The sequence below is a fragment of the Helicoverpa armigera genome, chromosome 21, assembly GCF_030705265.1.
Source record: "Helicoverpa armigera isolate CAAS_96S chromosome 21, ASM3070526v1, whole genome shotgun sequence".
Classification (NCBI taxonomy): Eukaryota; Metazoa; Arthropoda; class Insecta; order Lepidoptera; family Noctuidae; genus Helicoverpa; species Helicoverpa armigera.
The window spans coordinates 8935144-8957504 of record NC_087140.1 but is presented as its reverse complement, the minus strand read 5'-3'; the positions used below and the strand labels follow the sequence as shown (position 1 = coordinate 8957504).

General features: G+C 34.9%; 4 protein-coding genes across 4 annotated transcripts; 2 read left to right on the top strand and 2 right to left on the bottom strand.

Annotated features, from left to right (window-relative positions):
• The first annotated feature begins 572 nt into the window (after positions 1-572).
• LOC110377073 (uncharacterized) lies at positions 573-6180 on the top strand. The gene is made up of 3 exons (XM_049849273.2): positions 573-917; positions 1679-1835; positions 2306-6180. Exons 1-3 carry the CDS (start codon positions 725-727, stop codon positions 5517-5519), a joined length of 3564 nt encoding a protein of 1187 aa, XP_049705230.2. The 5' UTR covers positions 573-724; the 3' UTR covers positions 5520-6180.
• Positions 6181-7229: 1049 nt separating this feature from the next.
• On the top strand, positions 7230-11836 carry LOC110377066 (THO complex subunit 3). Its single transcript, XM_049849317.2, has 7 exons — positions 7230-7534; positions 7634-7755; positions 8300-8435; positions 9125-9228; positions 9689-9850; positions 10250-10350; positions 11039-11836. Exons 1-7 carry the CDS (start codon positions 7331-7333, stop codon positions 11197-11199), a joined length of 990 nt encoding a protein of 329 aa, XP_049705274.1. The 5' UTR covers positions 7230-7330; the 3' UTR covers positions 11200-11836.
• A 56-nt stretch (positions 11837-11892) lies between these two features.
• LOC110377065 (NADPH-dependent diflavin oxidoreductase 1) lies at positions 11893-22260 on the bottom strand. The gene is made up of 7 exons (XM_064040069.1): positions 21771-22260; positions 21223-21524; positions 20868-21051; positions 16149-16369; positions 15436-15711; positions 14738-14964; positions 11893-14204 (listed from the first exon to the last, which is right to left on the bottom strand). The coding sequence occupies exons 1-7, from the start codon at positions 22153-22155 to the stop codon at positions 13979-13981; spliced, it is 1821 nt and encodes a 606-aa protein (XP_063896139.1). The 5' UTR covers positions 22156-22260; the 3' UTR covers positions 11893-13978.
• On the bottom strand, positions 17229-20517 carry LOC110377067 (U3 small nucleolar ribonucleoprotein protein IMP4). Its single transcript, XM_049849322.2, has 6 exons — positions 20234-20517; positions 19646-19808; positions 19176-19308; positions 18555-18693; positions 17938-18059; positions 17229-17432 (listed from the first exon to the last, which is right to left on the bottom strand). Exons 1-6 carry the CDS (start codon positions 20418-20420, stop codon positions 17247-17249), a joined length of 930 nt encoding a protein of 309 aa, XP_049705279.2. The 5' UTR covers positions 20421-20517; the 3' UTR covers positions 17229-17246.
• Positions 22261-22361: the final 101 nt, after the last annotated feature.

The window sequence follows — 22361 nt, the reverse complement described above, 5'->3', positions numbered from 1 at the left end:
ACTTATCCATATTTCTTAAGGTATGAATCCAAAAAATATAAATATTTAGGACATGACAATTTGACCTAACATGATTTGGAATTATTTAATAAATTACGTGTCTTTATAGGAGTATTTTATCAATTGTCTTTTTACTTCAAATAAGTAACGCTTGTATAAACTAACATTATCAATACGATACAAACGAATCAATTCGGTGTGTTTAGTTTCTGTTGGGAAGTTATTTTATCCGGATATGGGAAGAAATTCTTAGGAACACGGGTGAAACCGCGAGTAAAAACTAGTAAAAAATAAAGTCGTAAATTCCTAAATTAGTAGAATATTTTATTCATAGGGCAATCAGTTACACGTCAATCTACGCATGCTACCTTCCTCAAACAGTTATTTCACTACAAAAATAATTAATTATGTGCATAATAGATCATTCGAATAATTTGAGTGCACATTTTTTGATTCATTATTAAAACTAGCCAGTTTCTGAATATAGATCAAAGGTTTTGCGAAAACAATTCTTTATAATAGCAATACATTATTTTTGACGTTTCGGGATCCTTGGCAACACATACCGGCGGGATTGTCAAAATAAAGTCTTTCACATCATATTTCACATGGTTTCTAAATGTTGTGAAAAAGCTAAGAATTAAATAATTTAAACTGTTTCTAGGCTTAATTCCATGTCTGTGAATGCTACAGCAGTTAGTAATTGTTACTACAAACCTATAAAATGCAAAGTGAACCTTGTGCAGTGTGTAGTGGTACAGAATTAGAGTTAAAAGATGGATTTTACTACTGCATGGAATGTGGTACTCAAAACACAGATGTACGAGAGACCGTGGTGGAAGACAAGGCTTTGGGAAACGGCACCTTTGCTGTAGGCACGAGAAAGAAAATCCTAACAAGAGATAATGAAACTCAAAGTAAGTTAAATGTTTGTGTTTTTAGACTTATGTCTGTGTTGATCTTTGATAAAGACTCTTTTGTTTGTGAAACGTATAATTCTAGTCTTATTTGCTTTGTAAACGTATTAAAACTGCTACAAAACATGTACTAATAATGTAGTACAGTAATATAACCTCTTACACTCACTCTTACCAAATTATGACATTTCTCTTCAGATTAATTAGTCATTATGATGAGGGCGACACCTAATTCTAACCGAAGATAAGAGGATACAACTTAGCTTGGCCATCTGTGGCCAGCTTCACCTAGGTGTAGCCACAGCTTTATAACATATTTATATTCTTAACAAACTTTCGGTTACAGAGAGTTTTGGCAACAGAGTTATATTTTAGCTGAAAAAAAGTAGCCTATGTCCTTTCTCAGGCTCACCTCTGATATTATTAGTGTTTCTCTACTCTAATATGCATGTATTATACACATGAACCTTCCTCTTGAAACACTATCTGATGCTATGTTCCTCAGCACAAATTATATCTCTTATGATCTACAAATATAAATGAGCTCTGTTTCTGTAGCGAAATCAACAAAATCTCAGACATGTAAAATATTATTTTCTAGTGAGCTATTTAGAATAACTTTGTAAGTTTCTTTTGTAAAATTTTGTCTCGATTGTGTCAATTTAAGGGAACTGTGTGTGAGGTATCCTAAACACAATTATTTCTAATTTACTTACTTTGAGACAAATAATAATTTATTTGCATTTGTATTTTATTTTCAGTGAGTGCAGAATGGTACAAATGGCATGCCTACAACTTCATAATATCAGGTCTGGCTGATGAACTGGTATTGGCTGGAGCTAAACCCAGCTTTAAGCTAAAACTCCTGTGGATCTGGACTCGGTACATGAAGAAATATCAGAAGAAAGAGGATATGGGGTAAGGAAAAAAAAACATAAATTATTTTAATATTTATTTATCATATAACATTTTCTAGTTACACTACGAACAAATCCAAGAATGGCTGAACCGCTTAAGCTGTAATTAAGAGGGAATGTAGCTTAAGCCCGGGAGAAAGGCATAGTCTCGGTTTTGTCATCAACCAGCTACAGGAAGCAGTTATCTTAGGATGTGGGTGAAACTGTGAACGGAAGCTGGTTTAAAATATAATAAGGTCACCAGTATAAACTCTTGGCACTTATAATACATATATTAAAGTAGCTACCATAAACTGAAATCCTATTTTTTGTTACTTATGAAATAATATACTAAATATATGAAATAATGTATTACTAGTAGCTCAAGTTGCTATTAATTTATAACAGACATTTTTAACAAGGTTCTTTAAAATTTATAATCAAATAAGTATGTATAAGCAAAGACTTAACAAAATTGTTTAATTGTTGCAGGCTAGCAAGAAATCCTGCAGACGGAAATGCCGAAAATATTACATTGCCAAGTTTTATGGTGGAAGAAAATAGTACCAGTAACCCGGTACCTGATGATGAAACTGAACAAGATATAGATGAAGGAGCAAAGAAACCTTACAAAAAGAATGTTATAGTCGAAGGCTCTAAGAGAGATATCAAATTCCTATCAAGAGGTGTCATAATGGCCATGTTATACTTAGCACTAAATCTAGACGAGAGTGACATTCAACTATCTCATATCATAAGGTTCATTAAAGAAAAACATCTCAATTTTTCCAACATAACAAGATTTTTGCCCAAAGATATAAATGTGAAAACTATACAAGGACAGTGGACGTCATTTATTAATAGTAAAGTATGTAACGTCCATACGGTGCGAAAACTTGCTATGTCACTGTTGAGGAAACTAGATTTAGGAACGCCAAAAGTACCAAATTTAAGGAAAATAGTTGATAATATACTGACAGAACTCTGTCTGCCGAATGATATAAAACCTTTAGTTTACGCGTTAATGCATTTCAACCGTTGTGAATTCATGGACGTGAGTAACAAAACTAAAGATCATTTAATAAAATTGCCAGACTACGAGGGCATAGTCATGTCTTACGTACTTGTCGCTATGAAGATGTGTTTTGGCCTAGATGGCCATTATGAAGAGAAACTATCAGACGCAGTAGAAAAGATAAATAACGACCGTAATCTTCCAAAATCGCACAAAATTGGAAAGTACTCAGAACCAAGTACGAGGCTGTTTTCGTTTAGAGAATGGTGCAGTTATATGCAATTTAGGAAGATGACACTTTGTCAATCTTGTCTGAATATGGCTGAGCAACATTGTTTAGATATAGACGACTATGTTTATATGGAACATGTGGGTGAAATGGCAGAGAATAATAAAGACTTGCAAGATGAAACCGCAATGGATATAATCAGCAGGATACCTACAGAGGATGAAGGGAGAGTTATTCCCAAACATCTGTTTTTACCATCTCTCACACCAATGTCAGATTACACTGAGATCATAATGTATCACAGCCAAGATCCAGGTATGCTGAGCGAAGATTTCACTCAATATTCTCTTAAATATGCTTGTGAACATTTAGAATTGGTCGACACAAATGCGGAAAATATTATCAGAGGTGTAAGTGAAGAGGGCAAAATTACTAACGAACTTATTCTAGGCACAATAATACAAAAGAAAAGTAAAACTGAAATGGTTTATGTTAAGAACTGTGAGAATAAAAATTGGATGATAACAAAACCACCTAAAATGGAACATGTTTTGTGTGAAGAAGAGCAAAACACTAGCAATGGTGATCAAAGTACGATTGTTGAAAAAGAAAGTAATCAAAATGTGAGTAATGACAAGGAAGTTGATCAAAACATAAGCAATGTTAAAGAAAGTGATCTGAACATGAGTGAAGACAAAGAAGTTGATCAAAATATCTCAAATGACATTCCCTGTCTTCCCTTAAATTACAGGGAACCTGATCAAAATATCTCAAATAACAGAGAACCTGGTCAAAATACCTTAAATGACAGGGAACCCGATCAAAATATGTCAAATGGCAGAGAACCTGATCAAAATATCTTAAATGACAGAGAACCTGATCAAAATATCTTAAATGACAGGGAACCTGATCAAAATATCTTAAATGACAGAGAACCTGATCAAAATATCTTAAATGACAGGGAACCTGATCAAAATATCTCAAATGACAGAGAACCTGATCAAAATATCTCAAATGACAGGGAACCTGATCAAAACATGAGCAAAGACGGAGAAAGTGATCATGGTTATGATTCGGAACATCCAACAAGTGAAAGAGTAGTTTCCCAAGATATCCAAATTACCTTCGAAGAGGTAGATGAAAACGATCAGCCTGTAAAAGAGGATCAGCCTGTAAAAGAGGAACAAAGACCAGTTATTATAATAGAAGAAGATAAAGATAACAATATTTTCGACGACACATTTTTAGAGCTAGATATAAAAGATCAGATCGAGCAAGAGCAGCTTGAAGATCTAAATATCGAAGATCAGCCTTGGCAGAACAATCATAGTATCCAAGAAGATCGCGCGAGTATTAGCGATGTTTCCGATTACGGTTCCGAAATGACGCAATTCAATCCAGATACTTTCAATAGGGAACAAACTATTAAAGAGTTAATTTTAAATGCTTGCAAAAAATATAAGATTCCTACTCCCTCTGAGTATAAAACCAAAGAAAAAGTACAGAGGAAAAGGAAAACTGGAGTGTTTGGTAGTGAAGATGGTCCGAGTGTACCTAGAAAAAGAAATAAAATCAACAAATATAAAGTAGAAGAGCTAATTAGTAGTTACAAAACTCAGATGCAGTCAGATTTACTAACTAGAATGCAAAATGATGTCCATTTAGCTATTAAAAACCCTAGGTTAGATGAATCAGCTAACCCGGCAAACGAACCAGCTAGTGATGCCTTAAGTGTAAGAACTTCCGTAAGTGTTGACAATGCAGAAAATCAATCAATTGTTGACCCACAAAGTAGTGTAATACAACAGAACGATAATGATCAGGAACAAAATCCTGAAGAAACTGAAGTTATAGATGAAGAATATGAATCGAAACTATTCGAGAATGACGAACAAATGGAAATAGATGATCTTATAAAGAAAAGTGATCCTAAATTTGACGAAAAAAAGTACAATACAGAACAATTGTATATAAAAGTCAAGGAAGAAGATGTTAGTGTAGATGATATTTTCGATTTATCCATCAATCCTGAACTAGAAGAAATAATCACTAAAAAGATTGAACAAAACAAAGAACGTGCGGAATTTGAGAATTTGAAAGCTGGGCCTAGTAAGGTGAAAACAAAATATGAAAGTGATTCTGAGGATGAAATCCCGTTAAAAACTATACAAGAAGATAAGAAGAAAATAGAGGAAATGTTAGAATGGGAAGAGAATTTTGAACCTTTGATAAATAAGGATGATTTACCAGAATTTAAATACTGGGTTAGGCATTACGACAAGGATTTCATGACTAGATCACAGGATTGGCACAAAAAGTTTGATGACGAATTAAAGGAGAACACTCCAAGTAGTTTCTTCTTCGTCATTGGAGAATGCGCCGCCATTTTGAGTTCTTCAACTTTTACTCTTTATAAACACATGCAGAATCTGGAGAGTTACATCATTGCTAGGGCAAAATAGATTTTTTTATCTGACATAAACGGGAAAATAATATATGTCACGTGAATAAAAGCGATTCGGCGGCATAGTGCGTTGCCGGATAGCGGAGGATTTCAATAACATATCGTCTGTGGATTTCCTTACTGGAGATAGAAAATTGGCATTAGCCCCGTGCAAGACATTTCAGATTCCTATCTCTAGTACCTAAACTGATAGAATATTGAAGTCCGTCATGAATTGTGGACGACAGAAGATTTGTGGACTATCTGTTGACGATAAATCAAGATAATATGAAGTGAAATGTTTCTTAATTAACTTATTACGTAGAAAATATGTCTGGATTTTTATCCAGGCAAAACAAATCAGGCACAAATGATTTTGTATTTAACGACTATTTTTAAGAAACTTCTGTGATCTCCTAAGATGTGATAAATGTTTTAGAACAGTACAAGAACTTTATAAACCGCAAAATATTTTTTTATTAACTTCGACATTTTGCGTAAAATTAGCATAAGTTTCATGAAGAATGAATCTTGATAAGTCAAAATGACCGCCTGATCCATTTAATAAAAATTACTGTAAATACAATTCTGTTCTAAGAGTAGTTAATTTTAAGCTAAGTAATATGTTAAGTTTTAATCTGTGAGATGAATCCATTAAAATTGTATTGTGTTATATATAATTCTCTGTATTTATTTACATTTTAGTACCCTATCGCATGGTTAAATAAATTAATATAATGAGGGCCCAACGCATCTTGTCGCATGGTAAATATGTAGGGGACAACGCTGCGGCATGCGGCGCCAAAACGCGATACGATACGGTGATGGGATCGAGCAATTGATACCTACATGTCTGAACCCGGCTTATGTAGTCGGTAAACGGAGGTATAAACATCAAAAAGTTCTCATATCAGGTCAGTTCCATTAACTGGCTGGTAGCAAAATACGAAACCGTTTTATGCCAAACAATAAAATTTCAAATATCAATTTGGCATTTCAGTCAGGGAACTCAAGGAATATCATTTGAGAATTAACGAAAAATGGTGATTAAAAACTGTGGCCGACTATTGCGCTCTACTTTTCTGCCGGCTAGCCTCTTGAAGCGGGAGTTTGCCCAAGTGGGCCATATAATATCAACTCCACCAAGAGTCAAGTGTTCTTTAATGGTAAGTCAAGATTTTTAGATGGGACTACTCGAGAAAAACTTGTGTCCAGCACACACAGGTGTCAATATATTTCAGCTTTAATGACTTAGGTAAGTCTCAGGAGAAGGTTAACAGCTAGTAGCCAATTGGGCCCCAAACTTGATCTCGAAGAAATGCTACTAAGTACATCGTACTACTTATAGATATATTAAAGCATGAAATATTCTTAAAATACTTATTTTTTTCAGGAGAAGATCCTACATATTACGTTTATGTATGTAGTATGGCTAGCACCTGTTGCCTACTTCCATTCTCAAATAAAGGTTTGGAAACGAGACTACATCGGTGTTCCGTAACTTCAATCTTTTGTTATCTTAGTTAAACATAATTAAAATATGATGATTAAATGATTTTATTTAAAAAACATTGTTTTTAATATTCCTCTTCTCTGGTGTACGGTTTTGCGATAGCAAAGCTTACCTTGTGGCTAGACACATTTTTATGTAAATGTATGACCAAAAGGCAAGAGTTTACAAAATTAAAACGAGTCAACGTCTGAAAAGCTTCGCTTCGCTGTCAGGTGTCAAATGAAATGAAACGTCATAAATTGTAATCGCGGTGTTGTGGTTATTGTTGCCGCTTAATTTGTTTTATGTTTGTGAATTAGACAAATAATTAAAACAAAATGAAAGAGCCTAAATCTACACAGTCTGCAATAGAGGATTTAGCTGAACTACGAAGTTATTTCGCTTCACACAACCTAGTTCGGGAATACGTAGCTCATTCTTCGAAAGTACATTCGGTTGGATGGTCTTGTGATGGTAGACGGCTGGCCTCGGGGTCTTTTGACAAAAGCGTTGCTATATTTACTCTTGAGAGAAATAGACTGGTAAGTTTTACTTATTTTTCATGTCTGGACTACAAACAAAAGTTTGAGGTTATATTTTTGTTTGCATTCATCTATATCAGCTTTTTACATGTTTTGTAGGTCCAAGACTTTATATTCAGAGGTCACACTGGGTCAGTAGACCAGCTCTGCTGGCACGCTTCACATCCTGACCTGTTGAGTACTGCTAGTGGAGACAAATCAGTTAGAATATGGGACACAAGGTGAATTTACTTATTTTACTCATTTATACACCAGCTTGTTTCTTTCAAATGTGTAGATATGTGTGTAGATATAAACATGAGGATAATGTGTTTATTAGACCAACATTTAAAAGTAGACAGACTTCATTTCTTACTGCACCAATATTTTTTGTAAACAAAGTCTCAATCCACTGGCAAACACTGTTTCTTAATACTTAGCTCGACTCATTAAAAGAAATACTTGAATTAAAATAAAATAAAAAACTCAACCAACCAACTCAACCTAAAGGAAAAGCTTCAAGTAGCAATAACCTGAACTATAATATTTAACCACTACTCTAACACATACCAACTAAAGTTATTTTATTTAGAAATTATTTAAGTTTTACATAATTGCAAGTTAAATTATCTACGGCTATATATTATTTAGTTATAAGTTTTGTTATTTTAGATACTCGTTGACCCCACATTCAAACCATTGCAACGGTTTTGTGGGGCTTAGCATATAGATGATTACTATGTGAAATAAGATAAATAAATATATAAAACAATCTCAATGTCCCAGGACACACAAATGTGCGGCCACCATAGCTACGAAAGGCGAGAACATCAACATAGCCTGGTCGCCCAACGGCAGCACCATAGCAGTCGGCAACAAGGAGGATCTAGTATCCTTTATTGACACCAAGACTTATAAAGTAGTAAGTTCTTAAAATGTAACACTAAATTAGTTTTTGCTAGCTCATCAAAAGAAACTCTTCAGTTTTATAATGTTACTAGCTGATCCTAATAACTTGGTACTGTACCGTTTAAAGTTCTACACCTTCCCAAAATATGCTAAATAGTATAATAAATGACTGAAACTCGAGAATGGTTTGACTTCTCGAGTTTCAGTCAGACTTTCAAACAGCAATTTATATTTATAGAGGTGGCACAAGCTGCAGGTTCCTGAAATCACAGTGTCACTGTATAACAGAAACCTGAAATTATTAGTTCATTTAATAATCTATACTTCTATACTAAGATTATAAAGAGGATAACTTTGTTTGTTTGTTTGGTTGTAATGAATAGGCTCAAAAACTACTAGACAGTTTTTAAAAATTCTTTCACCATTCGAAAGCTACATTATCCACAAGTAAAATAGGCTATATTTTATCACGGTACGGGCAGCAGTTACCACGGGTCGCGGGTGAAACTGCGGGAAAACGGCTAGTTTATTATATTTTTAAACATGATGGGCCTTACTACAAAAACTTTAAACCCTGTTTTACACTTGTCTAATAAAATTTTGGCTGCAAAATGAACCATATGTCAACGTCATTTTTTTAGACAAGGCATAAACTGACGTTTAAAAGTTTTTGTGGTAAGACGGGATTTGTTTTGTTTTCAGGTTGTAGAAGAACAGTTTAACTTTGAAGTGAATGAGATCTCATGGAATAACACATCTGACTTATTCTATCTCACTAATGGATTAGGCTGTGTTCATATATTGTCGTGAGTATATCTTCACATACATATATTTACAACTACAAATAGTGACAATCATCTTGAATGTATGTTGTTGTGTTCTCAAATGTTCCAATATACTTCTAAATAGCATAAAAATAACATCTCTAGGGTAGTTCTTATATTGATGTCATTCTGAAACTATATTCCTCACACAAATTCACACATGTGTCCATACTCCTACCCCACTACAAGCTAACACACAGTTGGTTAGCTCCATGGTAAGCTATTATCGTATAATTAGCTTCTGTTATAAATGCTTACATAACTGATAAACTACATTTACGTACTTATAAATACATAATATAATTATGGTAACTATATGTATGTATACTAATTAATCTAATATACCAACTGAACAATGTTTTACTACATTGCCATTCTCCTTAGTCTTTTGATTTTATAAGTTGGCTCGCCTCCTTTGTCTAAATGACTATAAATTTCTCAGCTACCCATCCCTGGAGCTCCAGACAGTGCTGAAGGCGCACCCGGGCACGTGCATCTGCATCGAGCACGATCCCACGGGCCGGTACTTCGCCACGGGCTCCGCTGACGCGCTGGTGTCGCTGTGGGATGTTAACGAGCTTGCTTGTCTGAGAGTGTTCTCTAGGTAAGGAAAATTCATTAAATAATAAACTAAGGGGCTTTAAAACTTTAGTAAAGAGTTGGCATGGGAAAATTTTACCTTTGTGTTAATACACAGCTTCCAGTATGTTTTAATCAATCCAAAGTTAATGAATTAAATCACACTAGTATAATTAATTTTATAGGCAAAAGTGTGTGTGTGTGTATATATTTGTTTCATTATCACATCCAAATAGCTGAACTGATTTTGATGAAACTTGGCACACTACAGCTGTTATAAACTGTTATGTTGTTCAACAAATAGGATAGTTTTTATACGAGTGCGCGAAGTGGTTCCCTCGAGACGTGAGTGAAACCGCTGGCTGAAGATGCTGGTAGGTATTTAATAATTTGGACATAAAGACAAACATTATATCTATTGCAGACTAGAATGGCCGGTGCGTACACTATCGTTCAGTTTCGACGGGCGCATGCTCGCGTCCGCCAGTGAAGATCATATCATTGATATTGGAGACACTGAGACTGGTAAGTACAACATTAAATGTAGTTTAGAAATAAGATAACTTTGACGTAAAACTACTGATTCGATTTAGATGTGAAATTGGTACAAAAAGACACAAAAACTGACACTTTTAAAAATTTTATTTGTTTATTTTATTGTTTCAAGATAATAATTTTTTATGGTTTTAAGTGTCCGTAAAACCATAAATAAATTATAATCTTGCATAAAAGTCAGTTATACCCTTTTTAAAGCTAGGGTTGACTGTAAGTCACTAGTTCCTTTTACTTTTATAATAGCGAGGACTACGGCAATTTCTGAGCTTTTTTATTCTTCTTTCAACATATAAAAATTTTAATATTCGTAGGCCAATCCTTCTCCGTGTGAGAGGAGACCTGTGCCCAGCAGTGGGACGATAAAAAGGCTGTAACAGTAACAGGCCAGAAAGTAGCATTCATCAATACTCCATTTAAGGGTGCATCTACACAGCGCAAGTAGCGTGCGCATATTGAGGCACATGCGCAGGTTACATGCAGTCCAGCGACTCGCGCATGTACCAAGCAACCCACCCGCGTGCTCGCGTCACGCGGCGCATGCTAACTAGCTCCAGCTACATGCACCGTGTAGACGTATCTTTACTTTTTTAATGGCAAAGGCTTCAATAAATTATTTTCTTTGCTTATTCAACTCAAATATATTTGTTCGTACGCCCAGGTGAGAAGGTAGCAGAGATCCCGGTGCTGGCGTCGACGTTCACGGTGGCGTGGCACCCGTCGCGCTACGTGGTGGCCTTCGCCTGCGAGGACAAGGAGCCGCCCGAGCGCAAGCGGGACGCCGGCAACCTCAAGCTCTGGGGACTGCCTAATAATAGCTAGATATAGAATATTATGGCGATTAAGTAAAAAAAAATTGTGAAAAAAAAATATTTTTGACGAAGAAATTTGATTTTTTACTAAAAAAATGGGATTTTTTACGAAAAAGAATAGGATTTTTGACCAACAAAAAACAGAATCTTTTGACCAAAATAATCCAGTGGAAATGACAAAAACATTTTAATTCCCACTGGCTTAAATTTTAAAGTATTTTTCAAGTATCCATGGGCGTTAGGGTGTATCTACACGGTGCAAGTTGAGGCACATGCGCAGGCTACATACATTTTAAAAACTACGGGTCCAGCGACTCGCGCATGTACCGAAGCACAATACTCACCCGCGTGCTCTTGTCACGCGGCGCATGTTAACTTGCGCCAGCTACATGCACCGTGTACACGCACCCTTAATTTTGTATGTGCTTTTGTATGTGCTAACAAAACCAAGAAATATATGACTAGCAAATACGAATTTATCGTCAAATATCGAAGTTTTTCAAATAAAACCTAAACAACAATGTTCAGAGTTTAGTTAAAGGAATAATTATTGTGTTCTGCATTTTTAGATGATATTGTAACAATATTTTTTTGAAAAAATAGTAATATTAAGTTAGGTATTAGAAAACTTTGTAAATAAGTGTGTTCTATAGGTAATTAAATAAAATAAAATTTTGTATTAAAATTATATACGTTTTATTATTATATTATACAAATATACAATATTTTTTATAGGTATATTATCACAGTGACCTATATGTTACTATTTATTTAACAGAACAAAAAAAACCATGACTTATGAATGATATTATAGTAAAGAAACGGTCTAACTAATAGTCCTAATTAAAAGTCTAATTAATTATTTGACCAAGACTCAAAAATCATGCTAAAATTTAATTATATTCGAGGTACATATATTCCTCTTTGAGCTCAATCCGTTCGTCTCTAAATGAGGAATAAGAAGTCATAATTATCTTCTAAAAACACAAAGAAAACATAACCTATATTTACCACTATTATTACTTAATAAATTACAACCATTTGTATTTTAAATACACCCTCTAATTATATAATTATCAAAGAAATGTGATGTTTAAAACATATTTATATTGAATACTTCCTATAACCCGTAAGTAAACCATAATTCTTTATACATAGAAATAGATATCAAGCTTAGTAGAAAAGGCACTTGCCGAAGCTACGGGACCGAATGAATTACACGCGGTAGTATGAAAGCTAAGTTATATTGAAAGAACACGGATTTTAGGCGGCCCGTAAAACAATAACATTGTGCAATTTTTTTTTTGTCTGCAGAGCACCTTAGCCAGCAAAAGTCAGACATTCCTTTCGCTCCACCGCCCAAAAAAAATCGCCATCTATGATTAATTTTCAGATTTTATTTTGTTTGTGACTATAGAGAAAGCAATTGTGTAAGCAGACTCGATACAATACTAAACAAATCAATTGGAGTATATGAAGCATTATTAGGTAATATAATTTAAAGTTATATTTCACAACACAAACGCTTACAAGCTCAATTATTCGATAGCCGACTAGATAACAACAGCCGTAGCACGCATAAATAGCTTGAATCACTCCATTTTATAACTTAATTAACCTAATTACTGCAAATATACAAATATCAACGTTATTAACATTACTATAAAAACGAAACAACTTGATACAGAACTTGAAATCATTTTTGATTCCAAGAAATTCCAAAAGTCAAGTAAAGATGGTTTATTTCACTAAAGCGGGTGAGCTCTAGTTCTCATTGTCTTAGTTTGACTTGGCCACAATTGAGCATTCCCGAGCTTAATACAATGTGCATCTACATTTACACACACAAGTACAGTTAACCTCCTTTCGTGAAATAAAATATCTATTTACTCATGTCATTTATGACCAGTTTCACCAGTTACTGATAGCCTATCAGGAATTCACCTGACAGATAAACTATAACTTTCAGTTTCTCGAATAGCAATATTTGGCAGAAATTATGAACAGCTTTTACCTGGCAGATATTAACTATCAGATAACTAACTTACACGGAATCGGTTTGCAGGCTTTAGTTTGCCATATCTTCCATATCTTTAAGCAGTCTCTTAGCTTAGACGTAGACACTTAAAAAACGGTAAACAATCTTGACAAGACATTTTACACAAATATATACCTATTTAAAAATAAACTACTGCTTAAAACAACGATTCAAAATAATTGATAAATTGGCAATCATTATTGCATTAACATTGTATTTTAGTCGCATTTTATTCTTAAGGTGTTTTTGTTACATATAAAGTCATATTAAGACTGTTTACCTTTTAAACAGAGTATAGGCCTTAGTTCACCACACTTTTACCATGCCTCAACTTGAAACCTGCCATTATTTTCCATATCTTTCAACAGTTTCTTAGCTTCATCCACACTATGTCCGCCGCACTTACCAAACACAGCGTCTATGAACGCATCGCGAACATTGTCAGGCACGTTCTTAACTAGAGATGTGTTCTAAACTCAAACAACACTATAGGTACTCCATTGGTTTAGGTAGTCAAAAAAAAGGTAAACCATCTTGACAGGACTTTTTACACAAATACATATTTTAAAATAAACTACTGCATAAAACAACGATTCAATTGATTAAGTGGCAATCACTATTGAATAAACATTGAATTTTAGTCGCATTTTATTCTTAAGGTGTTTTTTAACATAAAAAGTCATATTAAGACTGTTTACCTTTTAAACAGAGTATAGGCCTGGCCTTAGTTCACAATTTTTTCTCAAAACTTTTACCAAGCCTCAACTTGAAACCTGCCATTATTTTCCATATCTTTCAACAGTTTCTTGGCTTCATCCACAGTATGTCCGCCGCACTTACCAAACACAGCGTCTATGAATGCATCGCGAACATTGTCAGGCATATTCTTGGCTGTGCCTGAGATGTAGATGCGAGCATCTTGGCTCAGTAGCTGCCAGATTAACTCTTTGTTTTCTGCTATTTTGTTGCCGACGTAACTGTTGAAAATATAAATCAATAAGTGTAAGTTTGTGTTGTATGGTAAGGACAAAAGTCAAATTAAAAAGATATTTGAACACTAAAATCTCAAAGTTTTGTTCAGATAATTTTTACTCTGTATTGAAAATATTAGGTGCTTTTGGGAGATATCAGCGTTCAGGTATTTTGGTTGTGTTTTTAAACTTTTTTTGCTAACCTTACTTACATATTAAGTTAACTTGCTAATAGTGGTTTAATAAGAATAAGACTTAGCTACGCATTCTTTGAATGTTAATGAATGGACAGACAGAGAAGATAAGTCGGAAAGATAGAATTAATAAGAGAAGGGAGTGTTAGTGGATGTTAGTATGACGGCTGACAGAGATGGAAGGAAGCTGAAAACATATTACGCCGACCACAAATAACTTGGAACAGGACACAAGAAGAAAAAAAGACCCACAATTTAGTCTAATAACTTGGGAACAGGGCAAGAATAAGAAAAAATAGGTAGGCCCACAATTAAGTCCCTATTAATAATACTCAAGAAACTCACACTTTCTTCTCCTGATCCCTCGAAAAAGCACAGTACAAGCTCAACTTCTCTTCTTCCACCATTTTCTCCAACTCCTCTCGGCAATGAAAGTCTTTCTCCTTGTATCTGCAGCCGAAGATCAGGTGCAGAACATCCTTGTGTGCCGTGCGGAGTATGTCGCGTTCTTGTAGGAGGCTGCGGAAGGGCGCTAGACCGGTGCCTGGACCGATTAGGATGTGAGGAGTCGTCTGGAACGGTGATTTCAAGTTATTTTCTATAGGTACTACATAATACTATAAAATTATATTAGTGGTCTCATTTAGTAGCAACAGTATATATCTCATTCAGTAGTGAAATAGGTAAGATCTGTGATGATAGTTTGTTTGGTGAATAGATAAATAAATAAAAAACTTTTTTTTTTAATTTCGCTTAGTGTTAAGTAGCCCATTTATCGACCTTTGCTTGACTACTTTTTATCCGAGTGCGCTAAGTAGTTCGTGGTTGAAACGGCTATCGAAAGGTAGGTAGTTGCGGATCGGTTGGTTAATTTTACTAAAAGAGAATTTTCGTGTTCAAAAGTTTTAGGAACAACATTCCCAAATAATATGTTTAGTTACCCTCGACTATTGGAAACCGGAAATGGTAAATAAATAGAATTTTTATGATCAATTTTCAAAGTCAGCATTTGTTTTACGAAAAACGGACACAAATATACTCACAGCATCATCCGGAAATATCATAGACCCAACTTTGATCCACCCAAAGACTTTATCACCAACATTCAGACTCTTCAGCCAGTTCGAAGCTAACCCAAGCCTGGGTTTCTTCATAGTAGTCCTATAGTTCACCACAGCTACTAACAGGTCTATGGTTCGACCTTCAGAGGGTAGAGAACTGCTTGCTATGGAGAAGGAACGCGGTTTTATGGTGGAGAAGAGCTCAAAAACCACTTCGAGGGTCAGTTTGGAAGCTGATTTGTGGAAATCGTGTAAGACCTGGAAGATGAGATTGGTTTTTAAAGTCGTTAATGCTAGAAATAATTTGCAGGTAAAGAATATTGATCTGGGCACTATAAAGTTATATATTTTTTTACAAGAAATACATGCCGTCTTCAATAACAGGTTTAGATAAAACCTTCTCCTAAGTTTGATAAATGCTATGCTGTAAACTGCTTAGCAATCGGTTAAGCCAAACTTGAGATAATCGTGCACAAACAAACATATACATATACAGGTTAAAATGAGAACCTCCTTTTTCTGAAGTCGGTTAAAATATTGAAGGGCGCTGTACGAATGCTAAAGTCACTATATATCGCCCTTTCATATACAATACAATCCAAGAAAGGATATGGTCTACCTTTTACCCTATTGCGGGAAATATACTTTCGGTACACATGTAAAAACTAGTTTTATACCTAATATAATAAACTTACCTCAAGCACACTCCTCTTAGGCCTTCTACAATAATTAAGCCAATCCTCCTGTCCTTCGGGGGAGCTGAGTTGTATACACTTCTCTCTTTCTAACGTATCCTCAGACACTTGTGCGAGAAGAGAGAAGACATATTGCGTGGGGTAGCAGTGTAGGTCCCAGTATTGTTCGGCTATTTCGTAAAGTGTGTGCGGTTGTTTTAGGAACGCTGGTACAGGCATGTCTGTGAAATTGGTTGGGTTATATAAAAAAAACTGAGCGAATTAATAGTTAAGTGAAAAGTTAAATGGTAATGTATTACCATTTTGTAAACAATAATAAATTCTCTATTCCAGATCCTGTGATTCATATTTACAGAATTATTAAGCTGTGTTTATGTTTTCTTGGGCTTATCATTTCTTTATTTATATTTGTCATGATTATTTTGAGAACTGCACCCATACGCCGTCGAAACGAGCAGAAAGCTGGTATTGTGGTAACAGTTACCTATACATATGTTATTCAATATGTTTGCTTTATGAAACTGTTACCAGAATGGACCAGATTGGCGCCATTGACCAGCTTTTTCTCTGTATACGACCGCAATTCTTAATAGACCCAGGTAAGGCCTCTTGTTTAAGGAGGTAAAAAAAATCTCCACAAATAAAACACCACATCATACAAAAAATTACATTTATTTATCACTCTTCCTCTTGCCATCCGTCCTCATTGCTCAAGAAGCTCCGCTTGGCCGCGGTATTCATGTACGGCCGTAACGCCCACTCAGTGTCGGCCGCGTCCAGTGCGTCCAGTGTGCCCAACTTTATCTCGTACAGCTTCATCTGGAAGCGGGGACCGATCTCTGATAGCTCGAAAATTGGTGTTGGTGTAATTTTTATGATTAATAGTCCTAAAAGCCAATTCCACCGGTTTGCAGCACTGACAAATGTTTTTTCTGGTCTAATTCTATATCAACAGTAACATTAAAATGTCCACGAAGCTGCAACCTTTGTCCACGAATGGCGCCATTTTGATTTTCGTAGGTTCATTTCTGTTTTAAAATTACATATTTAAAGTCCTCAACTTCACAATAAAACACCACATTATTCCAAAATATATATTTATTGTTCCTCTTGCCATCCATCGTCATTGCTCAAGAACCTCCGCTTGGCCGCGGTGTTCATGTACGGCCGTAACGCCCACTCAGTGTCGGCCGCGTCCAGTGCGTCCAGTGTGCCCAACTTTATCTCGTAAAGCTTCATCTGGAAGCGGGGACCTATTTCTGATAGTTCTATGTCTTTACCAGCCTGAAACATGAAAAAATATATATTTTAAACAACTTGAGACAAGGAAAAATTGTTACGAGATTCTAACCGACATGTTTAAGTGGCTTTAAGGTCTCTGCACACAGCAGGCGCGGCGCGGCGGGACGGGACGGCGACGCGACACTGAGCAGTTGTAATGTACTAGATATTACGGAGGCCGCCACACAGAGCCGTCCCGCTCGACGCGACGCGACGCGTAATATCTAGTACATTACAACTACTCGGTGACGCGTCCCGTCCCGTCCCGCCGCGCCGCGCCCGCTGTGTGCAGAGACCTTTAGACTTTTAGAAGATTAATCAGTACAAAAAAACGGGCACAAGATTCTTTAAGCTTGGCAATTTGAAGAGAAATATAATTTAAAAAAACCCACAGACAAAGTCAAGGCTGTTTTTGACTTTTTGCATTACATTGATCATTTAAAAGGAAAAATATAAATTATAGCAAGAATTTAATATCTAATTAAATAGAAGAAAATAAAGAAATTACCTTTCTATAAGTATGTTGTCTGAAGCAGATGTAGTCATCATTGTTAGCAAACGTGATCACTCGTTTGGAGTCAGGCTTGGGCACCGGGAACAAGTACTTCAGTATACTCATTGTTCTTAGACCTGTAGACAAATAAAAAAAAAATCTTAGATTACATTGTGGTGTAATAAGCTTGATAACAGTAACAAAGATATGTACATTTCTATGTACCAGCTATACTTGAAAATTGGCAGTATATGTTTTGTAGATATTAGATAAGCATGCCTAGAAATAGTAATTTATCTGTTCTCAAATGCGCATCTCATATTCAAGTATAGTGAGACAGTGACAATCAACTTTAATAAACGGTTATACTACTTTTTTTGCTCAAACCAAAAGTAAATAGTGTATTAAAGATAATAAATAAATAAATAAGGATAGGAACTACTATTATAAATGCAAAAGTTTGAATATTTGTTCCTCTTTCAAGCTTATTTTGAAACTTGGCAGTAGCTTATATATCACAAAAACATATAGCCTACTTATCTATTATGCAGAGGTAATATTTCCTTCATAACGTAAGTGAAACCAACAGCAATATCTAGTCCCCTAATGTATGTACAATTCAAACTTCTTACCAAGCTCAGTCTTAAAGTTGTGGAACACTAAATGCGGGAACTGTTCACTCATGGGACCGATGTCTGGTATATCGTGACGCATCACCACACCTGAGAGCGTGAATGATGCTGTGGGGCCGTATGGTAGGTGGCAGATTACCTGTGGAAAGATAGGTATTTTACATAGTGACAGAGAAACTTTCTGTCGTTATTGAATATTGCGGGAGTCGCTTAGTGGACAAATATTTTAGATATCAGTGGATGGTGAGTTTGGGACAGAATTATCATATGCATATACTTGTGATATGTGAAAACAATATATCAGTGCAAAAAAAACTATTCTTGGAGATTAGGTCAATATTACAACTAGAATATACAGAAGGGATCTTGAGATCCACCACAGTAAAACATGAGTCATTTTTTGATAGTCTAGCTAAGTGTTAGATATCAGTATGTGCAGTCAGGAAGTGATAAATAATATCTATTATTTTGGGATTTCACATGCTTATTGGTTCTTATGTTTTACATATAGCTCACACATAGGCAATATTTCATGAAAATCATCCAAATTAGTTGAACAACATTTCTTACACTGTGTTTTTTTTATTTTCAAAATGCTTAAAATATATAAATAAAACTCACCAAGCTATCAGGAACACCTCTGTGTTCATGCACCACAATGAAGTCAGTGACCTCATTGGCGCGACACGCGTGTATCAGCTGAGACATCTCATAGCCACCACGGTTCATACGCTGACTGTTTGGGAATATTAACCTGGAAACAGAAAAACCGTATGTAGTTTGTTTGTTAAAAGAAAACATATCTCTGTGGTGGAAGGACTTTGGCAGGCTTTGAAATGTCTTACTATTATATCAAAAAGGTTTTGAGGCTCATAGCAGCGTTGTACGGTTCAAAATAATATACAGTTTTTTATATAATTGTCGAAGAATGTGGGTGGAAACTATTTGTGATATAATTTAATATTCTACTGTAAAACTGCATGGTTTTGATTTTTATGTTTCTTAACTTTGTCAAAAGAGTTATTTGAGAAAATATTTTTTTGATTTCACATAAGTAATCAAAGTTTTTTTAATTAATGTAAAATACAAACCTAAGTTCCTTAACAAACATCTTAAGCCTTGCGCTCGGCTCCCTGGACGTTGTGATCATGATCTTAGGGTCTTCCACTCCAGCGTATCTGTACTCATCGTCCTGAGAGCTCTGTGTGTTTGCTCCGCCACTGAAGCTACCGATCACTGCTGCTCTCTCAGGTCCTGGAATTTGGTGAAATTTGTTATTGGTATGTTCTTGTGAGTGGGGTAAATTATAAAGCAGGGGAAGTAATGTGTTGTTGATGTTATAATAAATATGTGTATAGTTTTGTTATTTAGAGTTAAGTTGAGTGAGTACTAACTTGAGAGTTAAAGATAAATGCAATGTTTTAAGTTGTTGATGTGAGTTTTCACTGTTTATTATAGAGAACTACTTCAAGCAAGTTTTGAAGCAATAAGAACGAGAATTAGGTCAATTTGACCTAACAATTCAGCAGAAACAATTTTAACAATACATACCAAGTCGGTAATCATATCAAGCATGTTAAATATCGTAACACAAGAGGCATGAGGAAAACTTAGGTTATAATACCTTTAGCAGTATAAAAACAAACTGAAATTGTAGCAAATAGACTGGAATAACTTACCTTTATCTTCATAGTCAATCCTCTTTTGTAAAGCAAGCGCCTCCTTTCTCAAATCTCCATGAATAGGAATGTTTTCTTCCAAACACCGTTTGAGTTGATCTTTTTTTGCTTGAATATTCTTTTGTTTGTCTTCCACAGACTTTCTGTACAAGTATTCACGGCGCAAACGCGCCTGCCGACGCAGCATTGTCAAATTGTATTTTATTTAAGTTATTTATCTTTAATTTCGCAATAAAAACATCGCACGCGTGAACAAATCGGTGTAAAACTGACACTAATTTGACAGTTGCGCACGTGTTTATTTTGACATTGACAGTTCGCGTTTAGTTATTCTCGTTTTAAATGTTCATCATAATGTTTTTTTTGATACCATAGAAATAAATAATTATATTGTAACTGTAATATCATGATAGAAATCAATTAAAGTAAAAAAATAATAATTGATGTCTAGGAGCACAAATAAAAATACTAAAACAAAGAACTTGTGACGTAGTGCCGTTCTGAAGAAAAAACTAAACGTTGAATCAAGTTTCGTTCAGAAACCGACTGAACAGTTAATGATCTCAAGCATCTTTAAATTAGATTTAACTGGAAATTGCATAAAAATAAATATTAATTATTTTGCAAAACATACCTTCATGATACTCTTCCACTATCAACTTGTAATGAGGTTTAATATCAATGTTGTGTTCTTCAAATAGATTAAACAAATCATCTACCTCTGCTTTACAGTTGCGAGGTCTTATATTAAATACATCTCCAGGTTTATAATTTAATTTACTATCATCTGCAGTTTGTAATGTTATTAATCTTACATCCTGAAACACACAAAAAAAATCTTTTATCTTGACATTGAATTCAAATTATTTATTTGATTGATGTTTCTTTATCTTACCATTATCTTATGATATAAAAAAAACAAACAATGATAATAAGACTTGGAACACAAAATAAACCATGTTGATATCAAAAATATTTGAAAAACATACCTGATAATGTGATTCATGGGTAGTTCTAACATTTTTAGTTATTTCTAATAATGTTGCATCTACAAAGGTGTCTTTTGCTCCTTTAGCGAAATAAATATCTTCATTCAAACCATTAGAATGAGGTTTAAACTCATTTCCCTCACTTTTGTCTACGGTAACTTTCCAACGAGGTGTGAACGTGTTTTTGATGTTGTCTATGTCTAAGCTAGGGAAGTATTGGTTTTTGAGTATTGTGAGGTAGTCTTTCAGCCAGGGACCCATTACTGCATCATGACCTAAGTCATGTTGGTAGTCACAGAGACCTGAAATGAAAGATACAACATGTATGAAATAATGTACAAATTATTAAGATTAGGTTTTAGATGTTCCAAAATTTTGAGTGAGATGATTTTATTATCATGATGTTGTATTTAGTTATTGAGATAAAATGCAGCGAGTGATGTTATCATATCACTCTTAAGTCTTCCTTAAAAATAAGAGATAAGAATGGAATCAACATACATCTTTAACTGATGTTATTTTAGTAACTTTTCCTGACAGATTCTCACCTATATCAAGCAGCGGTGTAGCCCCCAACTGGATTAATCGCTTATGAAGTTTCTTCCCCGCGAAATTAAATTTCAAATAGGACGAGTCACCAAGACCTAGTACTCCAAATTTTAACCTCACTAAAGAGTTGGCAGGAAGGTTTTTTCGCAATAGAAACTTCCAGAACTTCTTCATATTATCTGGCTCATCTCCTTGCCCAGCCGTAGCGCACACAAAAATCACAAATTCTTCTTTAATAAGGCGAGATATTGGATATTCGTCCATGGCCTGAACTGGCCCACGAAATCCTAAGACTTTTGTTGTTCGCCATATTCTTTCAGCCCTCTCCTGAGCCGTGTAGGTCTGGCTGCCGTATAGAACTAAAAGTCTGGGTGCTTCACTCATTTTAACGTACTTAAACTGAATAAAATGATTAAATTAGAGCACAAAACACAGTATTGTATTATCACTCTATCAGCTGTCTGTTTTGACAGTCACTCTGTGACATTGACAGTCTTGATAAAATCCACAGATATCGAAAAAAACGAAAAAAACACAGCAACCGAGTCAAATAAAAAAAAGGTTTAATGAGTTTTTTTTTATTAAAATTA